Source organism: Emydura macquarii, unplaced genomic scaffold (assembly GCF_026122565.2).
Source record: "Emydura macquarii macquarii isolate MOO-44397 ecotype Brisbane River unplaced genomic scaffold, CSIRO-AGI_Emac_v2 contig_2205, whole genome shotgun sequence".
Taxonomy (NCBI): domain Eukaryota; kingdom Metazoa; phylum Chordata; order Testudines; family Chelidae; genus Emydura; species Emydura macquarii.
The window spans coordinates 33,625,520-33,642,875 of record NW_027132342.1 but is presented as its reverse complement, the minus strand read 5'-3'; the positions used below and the strand labels follow the sequence as shown (position 1 = coordinate 33,642,875).

Below are 17,356 nucleotides of genomic sequence, written 5' to 3'. Positions count from 1 at the left end.
TTTAATTAAAATATGTAGAGCAATGAAAATACAACACATGTTTTACAACGCACAGATGTCCTCAGGGTGTTTCTTTTAGAGATTACAGGTCACTGAAGGATTGAAAAGTGCCCTTAGCTTCACCTCCATACCTATGATGTATAATGGGTGGTAAAGGATATTGTTCTCTTGTAGTGTTTTATTATGTATTATAACAAATAATAAAATGGGTATAAAGGCAGAAATGTTATGCTTGTTGCAATCACTTTCAAGTTAACTATTTGAGTTTAAAGTTTTTTTTAAAAAACTTTAAAGTTTTATTGATTTAAAAAATAGGTTCTCTATCACAATTTCTCATTGATCCTAATACCCACTGTTACTGAAACAACATCATACAAATGAAACTTTTATATAAAAGGCCTTTGTTAAATTCTGAAAATAAGCTAAGTGTCATTCTTGTTTTCTTTTACACATATTTGTTAAATTTTCTTTGGAAGGTGCAGTATGGGCAATAAATTCATTCAGTGTGTGAAACAAATAAGATTTAATTCTTCATTGCATATTTAATTCATGACTTGATTCTGGGAAATGCTCAGTCTTCTGGAAAATGATGCCCATGCCTGTATTGGGCCAGGCAGTGTGTTTAAACATAGTACCCAGCCCAGTATGGACAGGGCTTTTGGAGTTTATTATGTCATGGAAATTTTATTATAAAAGTTCATGCTTGGCATGTATATCATAGTACTGTATGTTAAGTATCTTTCCTTATATAATCGGTGGAATTACATAAGGGATGAATTTAGTCCAGTCAGTTTATTTCAGCATAATATCACTGCCTATTTTTAAACCTATATTTTCTTTTCACTTTACAAAGACTATACGAATGTTAAAAATGTATGATGTTTATCTGTATGTTTTTTCACTTGATAATAAATGAAAATATCTTGCGAAAACAGTTGTTCTTCTTTACAGCCACTAGGGGTCATGATAATAGGTTTTGGAACAAATCCACAGTCTGCACAGATGTTCAGTTAGTTCCTTTCATAGGAATAATAATCCTAATGCTATGTAGAATTAGGGGTATGGGTGGAATCATGACACATTCTATACAGTGATATCTTTCTTAGAATTCCATCCTGTCATCATTTCTTAGCTAACTGGCAAAAACATTCCACATGTTCCTTTCTTGTCTTTCTTTTACAGCTTTGTGGGAGGCATCTGGTGTGATGGTGGTGAGGGTGGCAAGTAAACTATTTTTACAAAAGTTACAGCCAAAGTCTATTTCATTCCTCTTCCACCAAAGGTGTGTGTATACACGTCACCCAAAGAATTTAAGGATTCTAGTGTAACTAGATGGAAAACGTAGAGAAAACTCACAGAAAGAAATCATGTTCTTAATCCTTGCATAATATCTCTGGGTCATAAATTCATTCCATAATCAATTTTTACCCCAATAATAAATACTTTCTGCTCTGTGTAGTCCCTTTCTTGACCTTGATCCAAAATTACTTTGGTTACTAATTTAATTCTTTGTCATATTTCTTGGCTTGAACAAAAATTATAGCATCCTCAGTACTTCAAAATATAAAACTGTCCTTTTAATTCCAGCTTTGCTGGATTCAAATGTACTGCCTGGTTACTAAGTATGTGCAGTTCAATTTACGCATGAGTCAAACCTTTTATGCCTGTTCACATGGTCTGGCATAAAATCAGAGCAAATGTTCAAATGAGACATCTTACAGTCCAGAAATCCTTGGATCAAGCTATTCCGGAGCATACCTAACAAACAAGGTTTTATACATATTCCATATAATTCTTAACAGATACTGGATCAGATGACATTTTTGTGACAGTCTCTATTTTGTTGAGAAGTGGCTCTCTATGACCTACTCCAGAAATCTTACAAAGAATTGGGCCAAATCCTCATGTATAATCAAAATTCACATAGTGAAAGACGGGGGATTGTGCAAAGTTGGTGTAAAGTTCTTACTTTTTGTCCTGTTCCTGCTGCTACTCAGTGCACTGTTAAACTGCATTTGTTAGATCAGCCATGGGTTGACACTAACTCACAGCCACAAGAAGCTGAAAAACTAGCCGTTCCAACTGTGCACTCTCTTCTCATCAGCTAACATTAGGGAAGGTGAATGGCATGTGAGCTCCTACCTAAGGCATCTATCCGTATGTCACTGCAAGATCGCCCTTACATTGGAGTGATCTTTCCTGGGTTGGTTACACAGAATTGGCTTTCCAGGTCTGCCAGCAGTGTAGTACAAAGAGGCTACACTTGAGAATCTGGCTCATTAATTTTTTATTTTACTTTTTTTTTTAAACAAAAGGAAATTACTTGTATAAAAGTACATTAAAAGACTTAGAAAAGTCAGGACACTGAATGTCATGATTATTATATTGACTGTGTTTCTTTTGTAGAACTAAACCAGTTTTAACATATTTCATATTTTAAACCAGGAGCGGAGCAGAATAAGAGTTAAGTAAATTATGGAACCCATACTTCTTTTTCTTAGGGGAATGTTTATTATTAGCATGAGTTTGAAACATGTCTTATTTGTTGTTCATTAATATGGTACATGCTATTTTTAATTCATTTTGTTATTCTTAACTCTAGGTGATTGACCTGGGCTCTGGAAAAGGCTATCTAAGCTCCTTTTTATCCCTGCAATATAATCTAAAGGTTTATGGCATTGATTCCTCAAACACCAACACTCATGGAGCTAATGAAAGGAACAGGAAATTAAAGAAACACTGGAGAGCTTATCAAAGTCGGGCAAGAGCAAATGTCAGAGGCCAAATGTTGGCAGAGCCAAAGGAAAGGGCAGTGAAAGATGAAATGAAATGTAGAACAAATATCAATGAAAAGCTTTTCAGAACTAACAACAGTCTTTTAAGTCAGGACCAGGTGGCTACCCTGAATTCAGTTCCTTTGGAAATTACTGGTACTATCACAGACCCTTCTATGTGTAAAACCAGCAAACAAACTGAACTTCATTTGGTGGCTCAGCCACAGTCTGATGGGAACAAAATTTCTGAAAATACTTTTTCTCTTCTAAACATTCTACCTGCTGATGCTGTAGAAGCTGTTTCTTCATCTAAATATAACATGGAACTCTGTGAAGAGGAAAAAGAACAAAGAAAAATGGCTTCCATCAAGGCCAAAGCAAGCAAGTCAAATGAATCAAACCTTTATTTGCCATTGACTTCATATATCACTGCAGAAACAGAACTTCATGATATCATTACAGATCTTGAGGTTATTTCACTTATTAGCATTATTATTATTTTTGAAGTACCAGTGTCTGATTCTCCACTGCTTTGCACCTTGTGTGCAAAGTGATTGCAAAGTGGGTGGAGAATGCTATCAGCAGTATGAGTGAAGAGTTCTGACTTGATAGCTCTTCACATCCACTTTGCATAACCATTTCTTCTCAATGCATTTTTTTTTTCCTGTTCAATGCATGTGCCGGACTACTTTTGGCTAGGTGAATTAAGCACTACTTACAGCTTAGGAAGTGGCTGTAATTCGACTTAAAACAAAGTTAACAGTGACTGTACAATGATATTCATCAACTATCCTGTAACTTTACTAGTCTAGTTACATATAAATATGTTAAATTATAAGGAGGATAATTCATATTTGCCAATTAATTATTCAGGGGAATATATTTTGCATTGAAAACAACTTTTGTGAAATGATTGTTTAGTAATTAAAGTTTAAATTTAAATATGAAATACTGTATATGGTACAGTATAGTAACCCCTAGAACTTAAGGACTTTACAAATAATTTTATTTGTTAGCAAAATTTTTTGCAGTTTGGATTTTCAGATTTAAAGATAATGGCAATTTAATAATCGACTAAACAACTGGGGCCTGATTTCAGTTCCTCTGTATTGTATTTTATGTAGTCATTTACACGGATACAAAGTGAACACAGAGTAAATGCTACCAAGTAAGAATGGTTGTGTTTTACATCCACCAGGTGCTCACATTGCACGGATATAAATGAATGCAAAAGATGGAGGTGAACAGAGATCAGGCCCCCTACTCTTGTTTTTAGAAGCAAAGTCACACTGTAGCTGCTACAACTAGTAAACAGTACTGCCTGCCATCATATGTGATAAAATTGTACCATTAAAAAGCTTTTTAAAACTTCATTACAAATGGTTACACTTTGTTTTAACTGATCACTTTGTTCAACTGATTTTGCAATATTCCTAAACACTGAAAATGATTGGAGAAAAACTGCAGTGTTTATTGATTTATTTGGCAAAACTTCAAAATTAATTTGAATCACTGAAACAGAATAGTTTGAATATATATTTATGAGTAGCCCAGAGCTAATGCTGAATTAATTTATTCTGATGGATAAATCCACTATATAAATCAAGGGATTAGAATCTGCTCTCAGTTACACCAGTACAATGCTATTGAATTCAATGGGGTTACAAAAGTAGAATTGAAGAAGGTAGATGATATCAGTGTAGCTCAGAACAAAATTGACTTTTGAACTGTTTTGTCAGAATCTTCATGTTATTTAACATGTTTTTTATGTCTTTTATATCTGGTGGCCATCTTCCACCATCTTAATTTTGGGAGAATTTGTCTAACTTTTCCAGCCTCCAGGATTAAATACTGTTCTTGCGGGAGCATGAAATTCCATCCCTTACTATGCCCTATAGTCCTTCTAATGCTCTTTTCCATTACTGTTAAGGGAGGAAGGACTGCAGAGTGCTAACCTCAGGATAGGGTCAGTTAGGAGAAGAGTATTGTACAGATGGCATTTAATTCTCACAGGCCAAAAGTTCCAGAGAGAACCTTCCCAAAACAGGAAATGGAGCAGCAGGATGTCAGGGAGAGAAGTGAGATGAAAGAGGAACAGTATAGTGGAGGAAAGGAGGAGAGAAGGTATCATGGTCGGAAGTGAAACAAAGGATAACTGGGATGGAGAAATAAAAGCAAGGGACACAAAGGAGAAAAAGTGAGGAAAAAGAACTCAGGAAATGCAGAGGATAGAAGAAGAGTATATAGTATCCGTAACTAGATCTCTGAACATGCTTTCATTGAAGTCATTGACAAAACTCCTGTTGACTTCAGGGATGCAGGGTTGGGCTGTTTAGGAGGAAAAGTACTGTAGAGACAGAGCAACGATAATAGAGATGCGGAAAACTCATTGTTTCTCAAACAGCACTTATTTTCAGTGCTACCAATGTCTACTGAATCATTGAGAAGCAGCAGAAGTGTCATTCAGTCATGTAAGTTAAGGTAGGACATTTTGAAGTAAAAACAAAAAAAAAAAAGTAAAAAAAAACATGAAGAAGAAAGAAAAAGTTCAAAAGATAATGATTTGTCACTTGGTGGTAGATCTCTGCACTGCCATCAGTGACAGAGGTTCAGTGACTCAGGTTCAATTAATTGTCCTGGGCTTCGGCTTTCTCCTTGCAAAGGAAAGGAATGAAGAGTAGAGAAAATTGAGAGTAGCTTCACCATTCCAACAAAGACACAGAGAACGCCTCCCCTCACATATGTTTATAGGAAAGGTTCTCACACTTTGTTGGCACTGAATTGCTTTTGGTTCTTCAGTAAATTTCCAAAATAGGACACCAGGAGTCTCCATGAGCTTGTACATTTATTACTCAGAGCAAATTAACCATTTGTAGCATGTCCATTTTTACTGTTCTTGTCTTTTCCTTCAGTTGAAAAGAAATGTGTTTGTTTGATTGTTGCTGTTTATTTTTAGGACTGTATAATGGTGGGACTACATACATGTGGGGATCTTGCTCCAAATACACTACGAATCTTTACTGCTAAGCCTGAAATCAAGGCCGTTTGCAGTGTGGGCTGCTGCTACCATCTGTTGTCAGAAGAGTTTGAAACCCTAAAAGGTACAGGCATTCTGTTGAACTCATGTTGAGTCTGCCAATCTGCAAGATGAGAATATAGTTACCTTTTAACTAATAGCTAACTTGTGTCTATTCCTTTTCAGTGGTTTATTTAGAACTGGTTTTAATTACATTAGGTGGGACATTCTCTCCCAGATGCCCTATAGCTTTCCTGTTGTGCCAGTATTTCCAATATTCTGACTGAAATTAGGCACATTAGTGCAGAAGGTTTTTAGATGGCTAAAATACAGCTGTTTTTATTCCATTACTACACTCATAAAATGTGGATTCTTTCGGTCAATATGTTTTTATCCTTTTAAAATGTGTTGTGCCAGATTTTGCCTTGGGCTATGTGCACACAACTTCCATTTATTTTGGGTTGTGCATGCATAACTAAGAGCAGAATTTGGCCCTCTGAGTTTAAGCAATTACTTTAAAAAATGCCCATCAGAATATAGCACTCTGGGCCATTACCAGGATAGTTTGTGGAACACTACGTGCGTAACAGATTTCACTGGGGAATGAAGCTGAAAGTTGTCTGAGGATAACTTCATATTGAATTAAAAGCTTTCTTTCAAGGGTTAGTTTTTCATTTTTGGGAAAAGGTTGATATCTTTACTTGTAAAATATAGCCTTCAAAGAAGAAAAAACGGAAAATTGTAGCTACACAAGTTTTATGAGTGTAAGACACGTAGGACATGACATTGATGGACTGCTGTGTTACCCCCAAAAACACTGGTTATTTTTAATGTCTGCCATTTAACTTTTGCAGTTGGAGGTACCATTGTTATTGTCAAAAATACAATGGCAAATTACAAACTGAAGTGAAATAAAAAAATTCAACAAAGCACAGCAAATAACATGATGCTGGATCATATTAATAAATAAATAGGTAGGACTCTAAAACTGACATTGGTGACAATTTAGCCAAAGTGTTAGATTAATGTATGTGAGAATTTTTATAATGAATGAAAAAGGGTATTTGCCTCAGTAAGCAAATAGTTGTCGGTCCTCACTGGATTTTGCATTTAAATGAGGCAGTTTTTAATTCAGCTGGAAAGCTTTGGAGTGCAGCTCTGTTATATAATGTACAGAGATGAAGTCTTTTTTTCCCACTCCAATAATCTGTCACAAGAACTACAGTAGTTATCCTTCTCTACTACACCCTAGTATCTTCTACTACATCTAAAAATGGCAAATATTGCTAACTTGATCAGCAGTAAAGTAGTGAATGCTAACATTTAAATTGTCGTCAAGCTTGAATGTTAACACCACGTTAAAATGAGATGAATGGGGCAGTTTACATCTCTCTTAGTGATTGTTTCAGGCTCTCTGCAGACTCAGGCATACCTCAGTCCCTCCATTTACAACCACAAAGGCTAAAGTTCCTTTTTTTAAATGAAAGTTTAGATTCCTGAATATGATTATGCAGCAATTTAAAAAGAACTTATGATGCATCAATGTTCGTTCCTTCATAATCTCATTGTACATGAGGTCCTGCGAACAGGAAAGAAAAGAACAAAAAAAGGAGGTGAAGCCAGGAAGGGAAAAAATATTACAAAATCAATTCATGTTTTAGATATGTACAATGCACAACAATTTTTACTCCCTGTTATCAAGTTTTTCTTCCCCAAATGTTAGTTACTTACTGTTACTGCAAAGAGGGCAAAAAGTCCTGACCTTTCTGTTGGTGTACTTCTTTTTTCCAGAGCAGCCCCAATGCCTTCAGAAACTACTACTACCCTGCCACTGCCACCACCAATGCACTTTCACAGCTTTTTTTTAATTGTAGAAATTAAGCCAGATTACATATTAGAATTTCTAGTTGTTTAATTTCTTGCATCTTGAAGTATATGATTACTCTAATGAAGAACTCCTTATGAAAAGAAAAAGGAAAACACTATTTTTCTTCTCCTGGGAGAGAACACTGAACCTATTCCATCATGCTCAGAAAATTAGGACATTCAGAATTTTACTGCAGAATTATTTATTATAGCGTCTAAAACTATGTTTTCCACAAAAAAGCCAGATTGTCCCTTTCTCTTGCATAGGTACATAGTGGAGGGGCAAGAGCACAAGGACCAGCACTAGAGCCAGTTGCAGTTCTTACTATCAGGGGAATGCAAAGACTCCCCACTCATGCACTCCCAGGAAAACAAATTGTCTCAAAGGCAGTGGGGAGGCAATGGGATCATGGGTCTTCCCTACCCCTGCTGTGGGCTGGCCTCTGGAGCTGGCCAGGTTGCCAGGGTTATGTAGATTGCACCATCAGAGTCCATTACCCTTCTGCACCAGAGCTAACACATAATCCCTGCCACAGCTCTCCCTGGGCCAGTGCAGTGTGGCACTGCCTCCCAGACAGATCAAATTATAATTTGTCCAAAAGCATTTTTCTAAAGGGGAATAACAATCTATTAACAAGGCTAAAAAAAAAAAAAATCCAGGGTAGAGAAGACCTAGGGGTAAAACTACATTAGGGAAAAATATGTATTTTTTCAGATCAGTTACTTGGCTATCTATTTCAAAATGCACCTTTTCCTCTAGTCTAGATGTACCCTTGTTGAGCCCAGAAGGATAATTCCAGGGAGAGGGAAAATAATGTAGCAAAAGAGATTGCCTGTTCCTGCAGAAACTTGTATCTGTTAGCCCTGACAAATTGGGTCCAGTGTGAGTTTGCCTGCCATGACACCATACTAACCATGGTTCTTCATGTGCTGCAGAACCAGTTGGGACTGACATTTAAAAAACTGCTGGTCTAATAGATTAGCTCTCACAACCAGGTCTGAGAGTGTAAAAACTGCCCATTCCTTCTGCCAGTAGCAATACTTTTTCCTATTCATCCTCCCTTCTGTGAATGCCAGATAGGTATTGACTGAAATAGATGTGCCAGCCCTCACAAAAGCTGCTATGGGCTGACGGTTGTCCAGATTGAGAGGCTTGTGTATTGCTTGGCACTTGTTTTCTATCTAATGCCGAAGGTTGTCATAGCTGAATCCAATAAATTATTGTCCCTTCACACATAATGATTGACTGTGGATAGGAAGAGAATTTCTCCTTTTGGTGATGCAACATGCAGTGTTTAGTGGGCCTGGCTAGTGGATTCATCAGGAAATGTGAATATGCAGCGGTTCACTGATTACTGAGCCATCATGATTATTGCAAGTTCTTTTTCCCCATCTGGGGGTGCTGTTGACAGGCAGTAATTCCATGTATTTTTCTTAAACTGGAAGATTATAATGGTGTTGTCACAGCTTTGCAAGGTTGTATTTACCCCTTTCCCAGTGTTTGGTTGAGGATTTAGGAGTTGGTGGGGTTAAAGTATAAAGCACAATTAGGCATGGTCTTGGGTCCAATGGTCAGTATATGTATGGGCTATAATTTTCTGTCTCCCTTAAGTATGCTTGATCCTTCTGCAGAAAAGTTTGGTCAAGAATTATGGGAAAGGGACTATATCTCCAATTATTATGGGAAGAATTTTCGCCCCATAGAACTGTGAGAGCCTTCACTGTGATTTACTAGGGCAGAGGTACCCAAACTGGGGGGTGCGTCCCCTCAGGGAGGTGAGGAAGAACATTCCAGGGGGTGTGGCAGGGCCCAGGCCAGCCCCCATGGAGAGCAGGGTGGGAGTGCCATCCAGCCCCGTTCTGCCCCGAGCTCTGCTCCGCCCCCGCCAGCTGCGCTTCTGGTCTCAGCCTTGACTCCTGGCCCTGCCCCCCGGCCGTGGTTCCTGGCCTGGCCCTGGCTGGATCCCCTGGCCGCCACAGCCCTGTTCACAGCCTCAGCTCTCAGCCCCGACCCCCAACTGCAGCCCCTGGCCTGGTCTCGGTTCCTGGCTTGGCTCAGGCCCGGCTTTGGCTCCTGGCCGTGGCCCCAGGGTTCCCCGGCTGCCACGGCCCTGCTCTCAGCCCCGGGGAGGGGGGGAGATAAAAAGTTTGGGGACCACTGGACTAGAGGGAAGATACTGAATAATCTTGAGTTCTTGTTCAGTTAACTCCTGTCTAAGAATTTTACTGGTGTTATCAGAAATAGCATCAACTAGTACATTTCAGTTAATATGGAATATTTTGACAACTCTTAAAATAATCTTACTCTGACTTCCTCATTTAAGTAGAATTGGTCATTTATACAGATATTTCTTTATGGATTAAGGTACTTAGTGATTATTATAGTTGATTCCTTTGAGCTTTTCCTCACTGAGTCTTGTTATATGTGCTCTAGATTCACCCTCTTGCATAGCAGCTGCTGGCATAATGTATTCTTTTAATTCTTTTAGATACTGCTTCTGTTTCCAAAGTTAAATTTGGAATGTAATTGAGTCAGTTAATCTCAGAATATATAGTAGCTACCCTTTTGTAGGATTTTTACTCTTTATAAGTCCTTATGGCAATGTATCAGGAAAATTTCTGTTTCCTGTTGGTCATTAGGTTGAAATAATCTTCCTGGATCAGTTTTGCAGCTATTCTGAGGCTTTTGAAGAGCCTTCCTACCTCACACTTCCATATGTCTCCAGGTAAATGGGCCAGACAGGTGGCACTTGGCCTAAGAGGGATGAAAAAAAGAAGAAGGGAAATGTGAATTAAACATCATTGTAAGGGAGTCACCTTTAACTTCCCTTTGCCAATCCCTCAAAAATATAAACATTATTGGTTGGTCACAGAGGGAGTTGGAGTTTTCCGATACAGTATCCATTGTTGTCAGAGCAGATGCACCAAAACTGCCATCACTAAAGAGACAAGGTGGGTGAGATGAATTTTTTTTTGGGGGGGGACCAACTTCTGGTGGTGAGAGAGAGAAGCTTTTGAGTACATGGAGCTCTTCTTCAGTTCTCAGAAAGGAACTCCCACCGTCACAGCAAAATGCGTGGTGGAACAGATTATTTAGCATACGTAGTTAGCACATATTGTAAGGGACCGACACCTACCTTGTCTGTCTAATAACCTGGGACTGAAATGGCTACAGCTACACTGTATATTGCTAAAGAGATCATTATTTCATAGTTTGATTGCATAGGGCTACAATGCTCACTACTAGGTGTATTATTATGTGTAGTTCGATTGATTTAAATGGGACTTAAAGCCTCTGCTGACTATAGTGTGACTACTCAAGGTAGTAAAAAGTATCCTGATAATAGGGGTTTGCTAGATGAGGCCATTTTTCTATAGTAGTTTAGTAAGAAAGGGATATGTGCCAGACTGATGAATTTGAAAGGCTTACTAGAAGTTTTGAAGAGTACCTTTGAAGAGTAAGTCATTTTGAGAGATGTTCAAAAAGAGTAAATAAAGCACAGATAACATAATTATGGGCATAGTCCATGTCTGAATGTCTGCAACAGGCTTTCTGCAAAGGAACAAGAGCCTTGAGACTCTTGATCCAGGTAAATATAAACTTTGGCTACACTTGTTAACATCTAACTTTTATAAGCTTGTAAACATAATTAAAGGAAATGAAAAGGATGCAAAAGAAGGCATACTTTATTTTAAGAATTTCAATAAATTTGCGAAAGCTAAATAAAAAAGATGTTAAATAAATTGAATGCAGGGAGACAAAAAAGTCCCCCATAGTGAGTAGGCTGAGTAGCTCCTTAGACGAACGCACTAGAGAAACATAATGACTCCTTATTTTTGCATTCTGTAGAAATGCAGGATTAATCACTGCTGTAGAAGTATTATAGGATAGGAGCCATGTATTTTGCTTGGCTGCCTTCTAAGCATTGCAGATATCTGCTTGTATTTTCAAAAATATTCCATAGTTCACTATCTTAAAACAACCATCATTGAGACCATGGCAAGACATGAAAACTATTCCAAGCAAAAGAACAAAGAGCCTGATTTTCTTTCCAGACCTTCTCTAGATATTGCTGCGCAGGGCTTGTTTGCGATATTTCATTGAATTTGTGAGAGGCCTAATAAATGACTGTCAAGAAAATACAGATATTTTAAATCAAAATGTATCAGAAATGTTTTGGAACATTTAAAAATCATCATCTTGTTACATTTCGAGACAATGCTGTAGTCTGTGGCTCTCTAACAATCTCCCCCATGAAGTGACCAGTTTAAAATAAAAGTGTTTTTTGTTTTATTTTTTCATGAATGAACAGAACAAAAAGGATTTCAAATCTTCGATTTAATCTGTATTTGTAAATTTTTCTGTCAATTATAAAAGGGAGTATATCTGGTGAAAACAAGTGTTTCCACAATAAATGATGACTCATAGGTGCCTAGGATGAATATTGGGGGAGGAATCTATTTTCATATATTATATTTCATATAAACTTTTTTCAGTAAAAGAATGCAGATTTTTAAGATAAACATACTACAGACTCAAAGAACCTGTCTGAACTTTAAAGTCTGTAGCTGTTGCTAGGGAGAGTGACTGTTTAAGTGGCTCTTTCCATTTCTGCAGAGCCTGAGAACTAGGATTTGGCCTGTTGCCAGATGCTGTGGAAGTTAAGCAAAAATAGGTCTGGCTATTTATCTTTTAGTGGTGTCCAGAATGTACCAGGTATCATCAGGGCCGACCCTAAGGGGGCCCAGGGCGAAGCCGGGACCCTGGCGGCAGCCGCCCACCTCCCACTGGGTCTCAGCATGCAGCTAGGAGGTGGGCTGCAGCCGCCTGCCTCCCTGCCAGTCCTAGCACAAAGCGTGGGGCCCCCCAAAGTGCAGGGCCCAGGGCAGTTGCCCCGATTCGCCAGTGGCTCTGGGTATCGTGTATGCACAGGCAGACACAAAAAAAGACATAGTCTGTTCCAAAGATCTTACCATCTAAGAATGCAGTAAGTTACTTTCTGTTGAAACCATTTCAGTGAAATAAAAAGATTAAATGAAAGGCTGATTCTTTGTTTAGTTACAAACAGTGATGAAGCATCATTAAATGGGTATCAAATGCAGTTTAGTGTTAAATAACTGTTTTTACATTTACTTAAAATTGTGCTGGGAGTTCATTTTCCTAACTGAGAAAAAGCATATATGTAAAGAAGTATTTTGCATGACCAAATCTTGAACACAGTTTTGCATTCATATCTTCTATACTATAGACTATACAATTTTAAAAGTATGGTATTACATTGTTTTTAGTTTAGGACCAACAGCTTACAAAGTTCTGGTATCCCTTTATAATATGCAATCTCTAGTATTTCAGGGCTAGAGAAAATAAATATTTCTTAACTGTTTTTTTGTTTTGATCCAAGTTTAACTCTAATCGATACAGGTTTGTTGTAATTTCATTTAATATTAGTGAAAGTTATTTAAATGGATGAAAAATATGGAGCAACCTTAATTCACTATTTCTATGGTTACAGTGCACTACAGGCCAGATACTTAGTGATGTAAATCATGGTAGCACCATTGGCTTTAATCTTTAACTTGGAATTATCTCATACTTCAGACTGTTCAGATTTAAACATTCATGATAAAACCACTACACTACTTTTCTTTATCCGCGTTTGTAGATCTAGCTGATACTTAAAAATTAAACCACATCTGAAGACTTTGTAATGCACTGTATTTTACTGGATGTAAGACTGGATAAGAAATTCAAGTTTGTGTATGTATGTTTGTCCATCTGACTAAAGGACATTTAAACAACTGCCCAATACCATTCTTGGGGACCTCTTCAAGAGGAAAGACTGGAGTCACTTTAACAGAATTCCATCTACTTTATCCAGGATTCAGACATGTAAACAAAACATCTATTCAATGGTTTCAAAGGCAGCTGATTGCTCTGAAAGAATTGCCTTGGATACCTTAGCTTGCTTTATTACAGAAGGAGATTTTTGACCAAAAAGACTAACATATTTTCCATGACATATCTAAATAAAAATCAGGTTGAAAGTATTCATATAAATTATTTGTCATCTCAGCATCTTGTGTAAAAATTTCAGAATTTCCCAAATGATTTAGAAGCCTAAATCCCATTTTCTCTCAGGAACTTAAGTCTCATTGGAAGTGCCTCGGTCATTTAAGTCACTTGGACAATTTTGAAATTTTAAATTTTGTCTGCTTGTGTTTCTAATTTAGAATGCAATTCGCCACAGTATCTAGGTATCAGATACATAAAGAAGACTCACACCACTTCTGCCCAAATAAGGACTTATACTGAGTACTCCCTTGTTTTTGCTGCTTTCTTGATGTTTGAGATTATGACAGATCTGTCTTTCCACAACCTTCTCAATAATCTTCGCAACGCACAATGTTAGGGGCAGGGCTGTGATTGGCAAGACCTTCAATAGGAAGAGTTTGTTTCTTGTACATTTTGAAAGATTGTGGTAATTTTCCTTTCCAAAGAGATGTATTGACAATCTGCATCAATAATGGACTTTGTGTAGATTTTACCAGCCTGAAGCTCCCCCAGCACTTCTAGTACAGTGGTTCTCAAACAGGAGTATGTGTACCCCTGGGGGTATGCAGTGATATTCCAGAGGGTACATCAACTCATCTACATATTTGCCTAATTTTACAACAGGCTACATAAAAAGCACTAACAAAGTCAATACAAACTAAAATTTCATAGAATGACTTGTTTATACTGCTCTATATACTATACATTGAAATGTAAGTACAATATGTATATTCCAATTGATTTATTTTATAATTATATGGTAAAATGAGAAAGTAAACAGTTTTTCAAGAACAAGTGTGCTGTGACACTTCTGTATTTTTATGTCTGATTTTGTAAGTAAGTAGTTTTTAAGTGAGGTGAAACTTGGGGGTACCCAAGAAAAATCAGATTCCTGAAAGGGGTACAGTAATCTGGAAAGATTGAGAGCCACTGTTCTAGAACATCTAAGAGTGACTGTGACCAAAACTATACCAGAGAAGATGCTGCTTTTGTACCTGCTCTGACATGGATCTGCTATTATAGAAGTAGTCAATCTAGTCAGAATTTGGTTAATCTCATCAGCAAAGAAGATACAATTGACAAAATATAACATGTCCTTCCTCCTCTCCTCATCTAGCCTTGTCTTCCTCTCCCCCCATAACCAACTCTCTCTTCCTTATCTTCTATCACAGATGCAGAAGTTTCTCATCTGATCTCCTCTCCACCTGTGCCAGCATTCCTACACATCTACAAGAGATAGAAAATATTTCAGATCATATACAAAGAAAAATGTAGACCTGTGTAGATCATTACCAAAGAAAACTACCAAAGGACCAGAAAGGTTACAGACTTAGTTATGTATACAAATGAAAATGGATCACTATCTATCATGTCCCATTCTTCTACGCCAGTTCAGCTAATAACCTAAGAACATTATCTGTTCATGCTAAGCACATCCAGCAATGTCAGACAAACAGTTTTTGCTCTCCTGAAAGAACTTCAAAAGAATACTTTAACAATCCATTCTCTGGAATGAAACAGATATTGGCAGAGTAATAACTGGTTAGTCTAAGAAAGCTGACTGAAAATTTAGGTAAATGATTAAAAAGATTCTAAATTAGAAGTCAGAATATTCAGAAGAAACAAAAATTACACAGTACAGAAGGAAAAAACTTCAATATATGTGTTAAAATAATAGTTGGTTTTGAAGTCAGTTGTAGTAAAATATATCATGGGGGACAGGAAGGGTTACTGAGACAGGCATTATTTTATTATCAAAGTCATTTTTCTATCTTGAGAGCAGAATTTTACACAATATTGTTCAAGCAAACTGTCACTATGGCTTTTTATTACATTGTTTGTAAATCCTCCCTAAGAAACAGAATATGTGTACTCTGAAAGCCATTGGGTTTGTCCAAAGCACAGTGTATATGATTTTTGAACTTATGCCTGTTTTTCCAACAGTAGTAAAGAATTATAACATGAATCTTTGTGGAAACCTTAAATATTATAAAAAATGATGATTTGCACATGTTCAGTATATAATTGACCATGTGTAATTCATGTGTGTTAATGTAATTTATTTTGGAAATAAGTAAAATGTTTAATCAAATTATCTTCCAATTTTTAAAATAAATTTTAGTTGTCTAAACGTAAAAACTATCTTAAACCCAATTTTTCTTACTATTATTTTACATTCTTATTATCCCAACCCAGCCAAACAAATATTTTGTCATATTTGGCTGGGGAAAAACAAACAAAATATTTAGCTTTCATATAACACCAAACATAGAAAGTTTTCTCCTGAAAGCTGAAAAAAGTTGTCACAAAAAAAAACTTTCCCCATCATTAGATATAATGTTACTTCCACGATGCAATATTTAAATTAGCCCCTATTTTCTATTCATTGTGGATAAAGGCTACGTTTTATAGATTTCAGTTTGTACACTGTCTTTTATAGTTTAACATAAACATAGAAAGATGTAATTAATGAGGCCCTAATCCTACAATGTAGCACACACACATGTTAAATCCATGCAGAGGCTAATTGACTTTCACAGGGCTCCATGTGGGCCCAGCAGTTCACTTGTGCACAGTATGTTGTGAGTTTCAGCGCACTAGTGAGTAAAATGTACTGTGTAGTGTTCTTTGGATGATACATTGTAGTACCATTCCTACAGAGAATCCCAAAACACTATACAAAATGTACACGGACACATACATACTCCACTGTGTTTACTGAAGCATATTTCCTATTTGTTTCTGAAGATCTATTTCTACCATGACAGAGGTGGGAAATTTACTGACTAATAGCAAAGTTGAGGAGAAACTGGAGATAATCTATACCTCTAATATTATTAGAAAAAAGTGTTGTATAAATATGGTCACTTGTTACACTGAACATTACTTGTTTCTTGTTTTGTACCTATTTCCCTTATCTTTCATATGTTTGTCTGTTTTAGTGTATGTTTTTCAGTCAGGGACATCATTTATACATTATTTATTTGTATAGCATCCAGCCAATTGTAACTGCTACAAAAATGTATCCCCACTGCCCCCCCCTCCACACACACACACACAAACAAAGGTTATTAGCTTCTTCAGGAGGAGTTCTGTCGCAATAAAAGTAGCAGGATCAGTCCTACTGTACAGGAGTCATTTCTTCTGCCATTGAAAGTCATCCACCTCTGGTTTGGAAAGCATCCTCTGGTTAACGGCAACACAGCTGCACTTTGGAAGTGTTTAGGAAGTAAGTGAAGAAGAATCCTATGTCTAGCTGAAAATGCAGAGCTTTTCTCTGCAGACAAGACATATGGCTTGTTACAGAGTTTGAAGTGCAAATTTACTACAAGCCAAGATAATGTGACAGTGCTCTTCTCTTAAGGAGAAATAATTGAATTAAATGATATTCTGCCTAGAATGACCAGATAGTAAGTGTGAAAAATCAGGACGGGGCGAGGGGTAATAGGCAGCTATATAAGACAAAGCCCCAGATATCAAGACTGTCCCTATAAAATCAGGACATCTGGTCACTCTAATTCTGCCTGTTGGATGACTATACAGTATATTCAAATGATTGATCCTAAATACTTTCTTCAAATCGTAGTATTCCAGATTTTAAAAATATTTTTATTTAAATTAAGTGTCTTAGGTAACTTACTTTACATT

At 37.0% G+C, this 17,356-nt stretch overlaps 1 protein-coding gene across 1 annotated transcript in view; it reads left to right on the top strand.

Annotated features, from left to right (window-relative positions):
• METTL25 (methyltransferase like 25) overlaps positions 1-17,356 on the top strand; it is a 76,207-nt gene that overhangs the window by 24,561 nt on the left and 34,290 nt on the right. The window contains exons 4-5 of the mRNA XM_067559876.1: positions 2,603-3,244; positions 5,731-5,875. Of these exons, the coding sequence (XP_067415977.1) occupies positions 2,603-3,244; positions 5,731-5,875 (787 nt within the window). The remainder of the gene's footprint in view (positions 1-2,602; positions 3,245-5,730; positions 5,876-17,356) is intronic.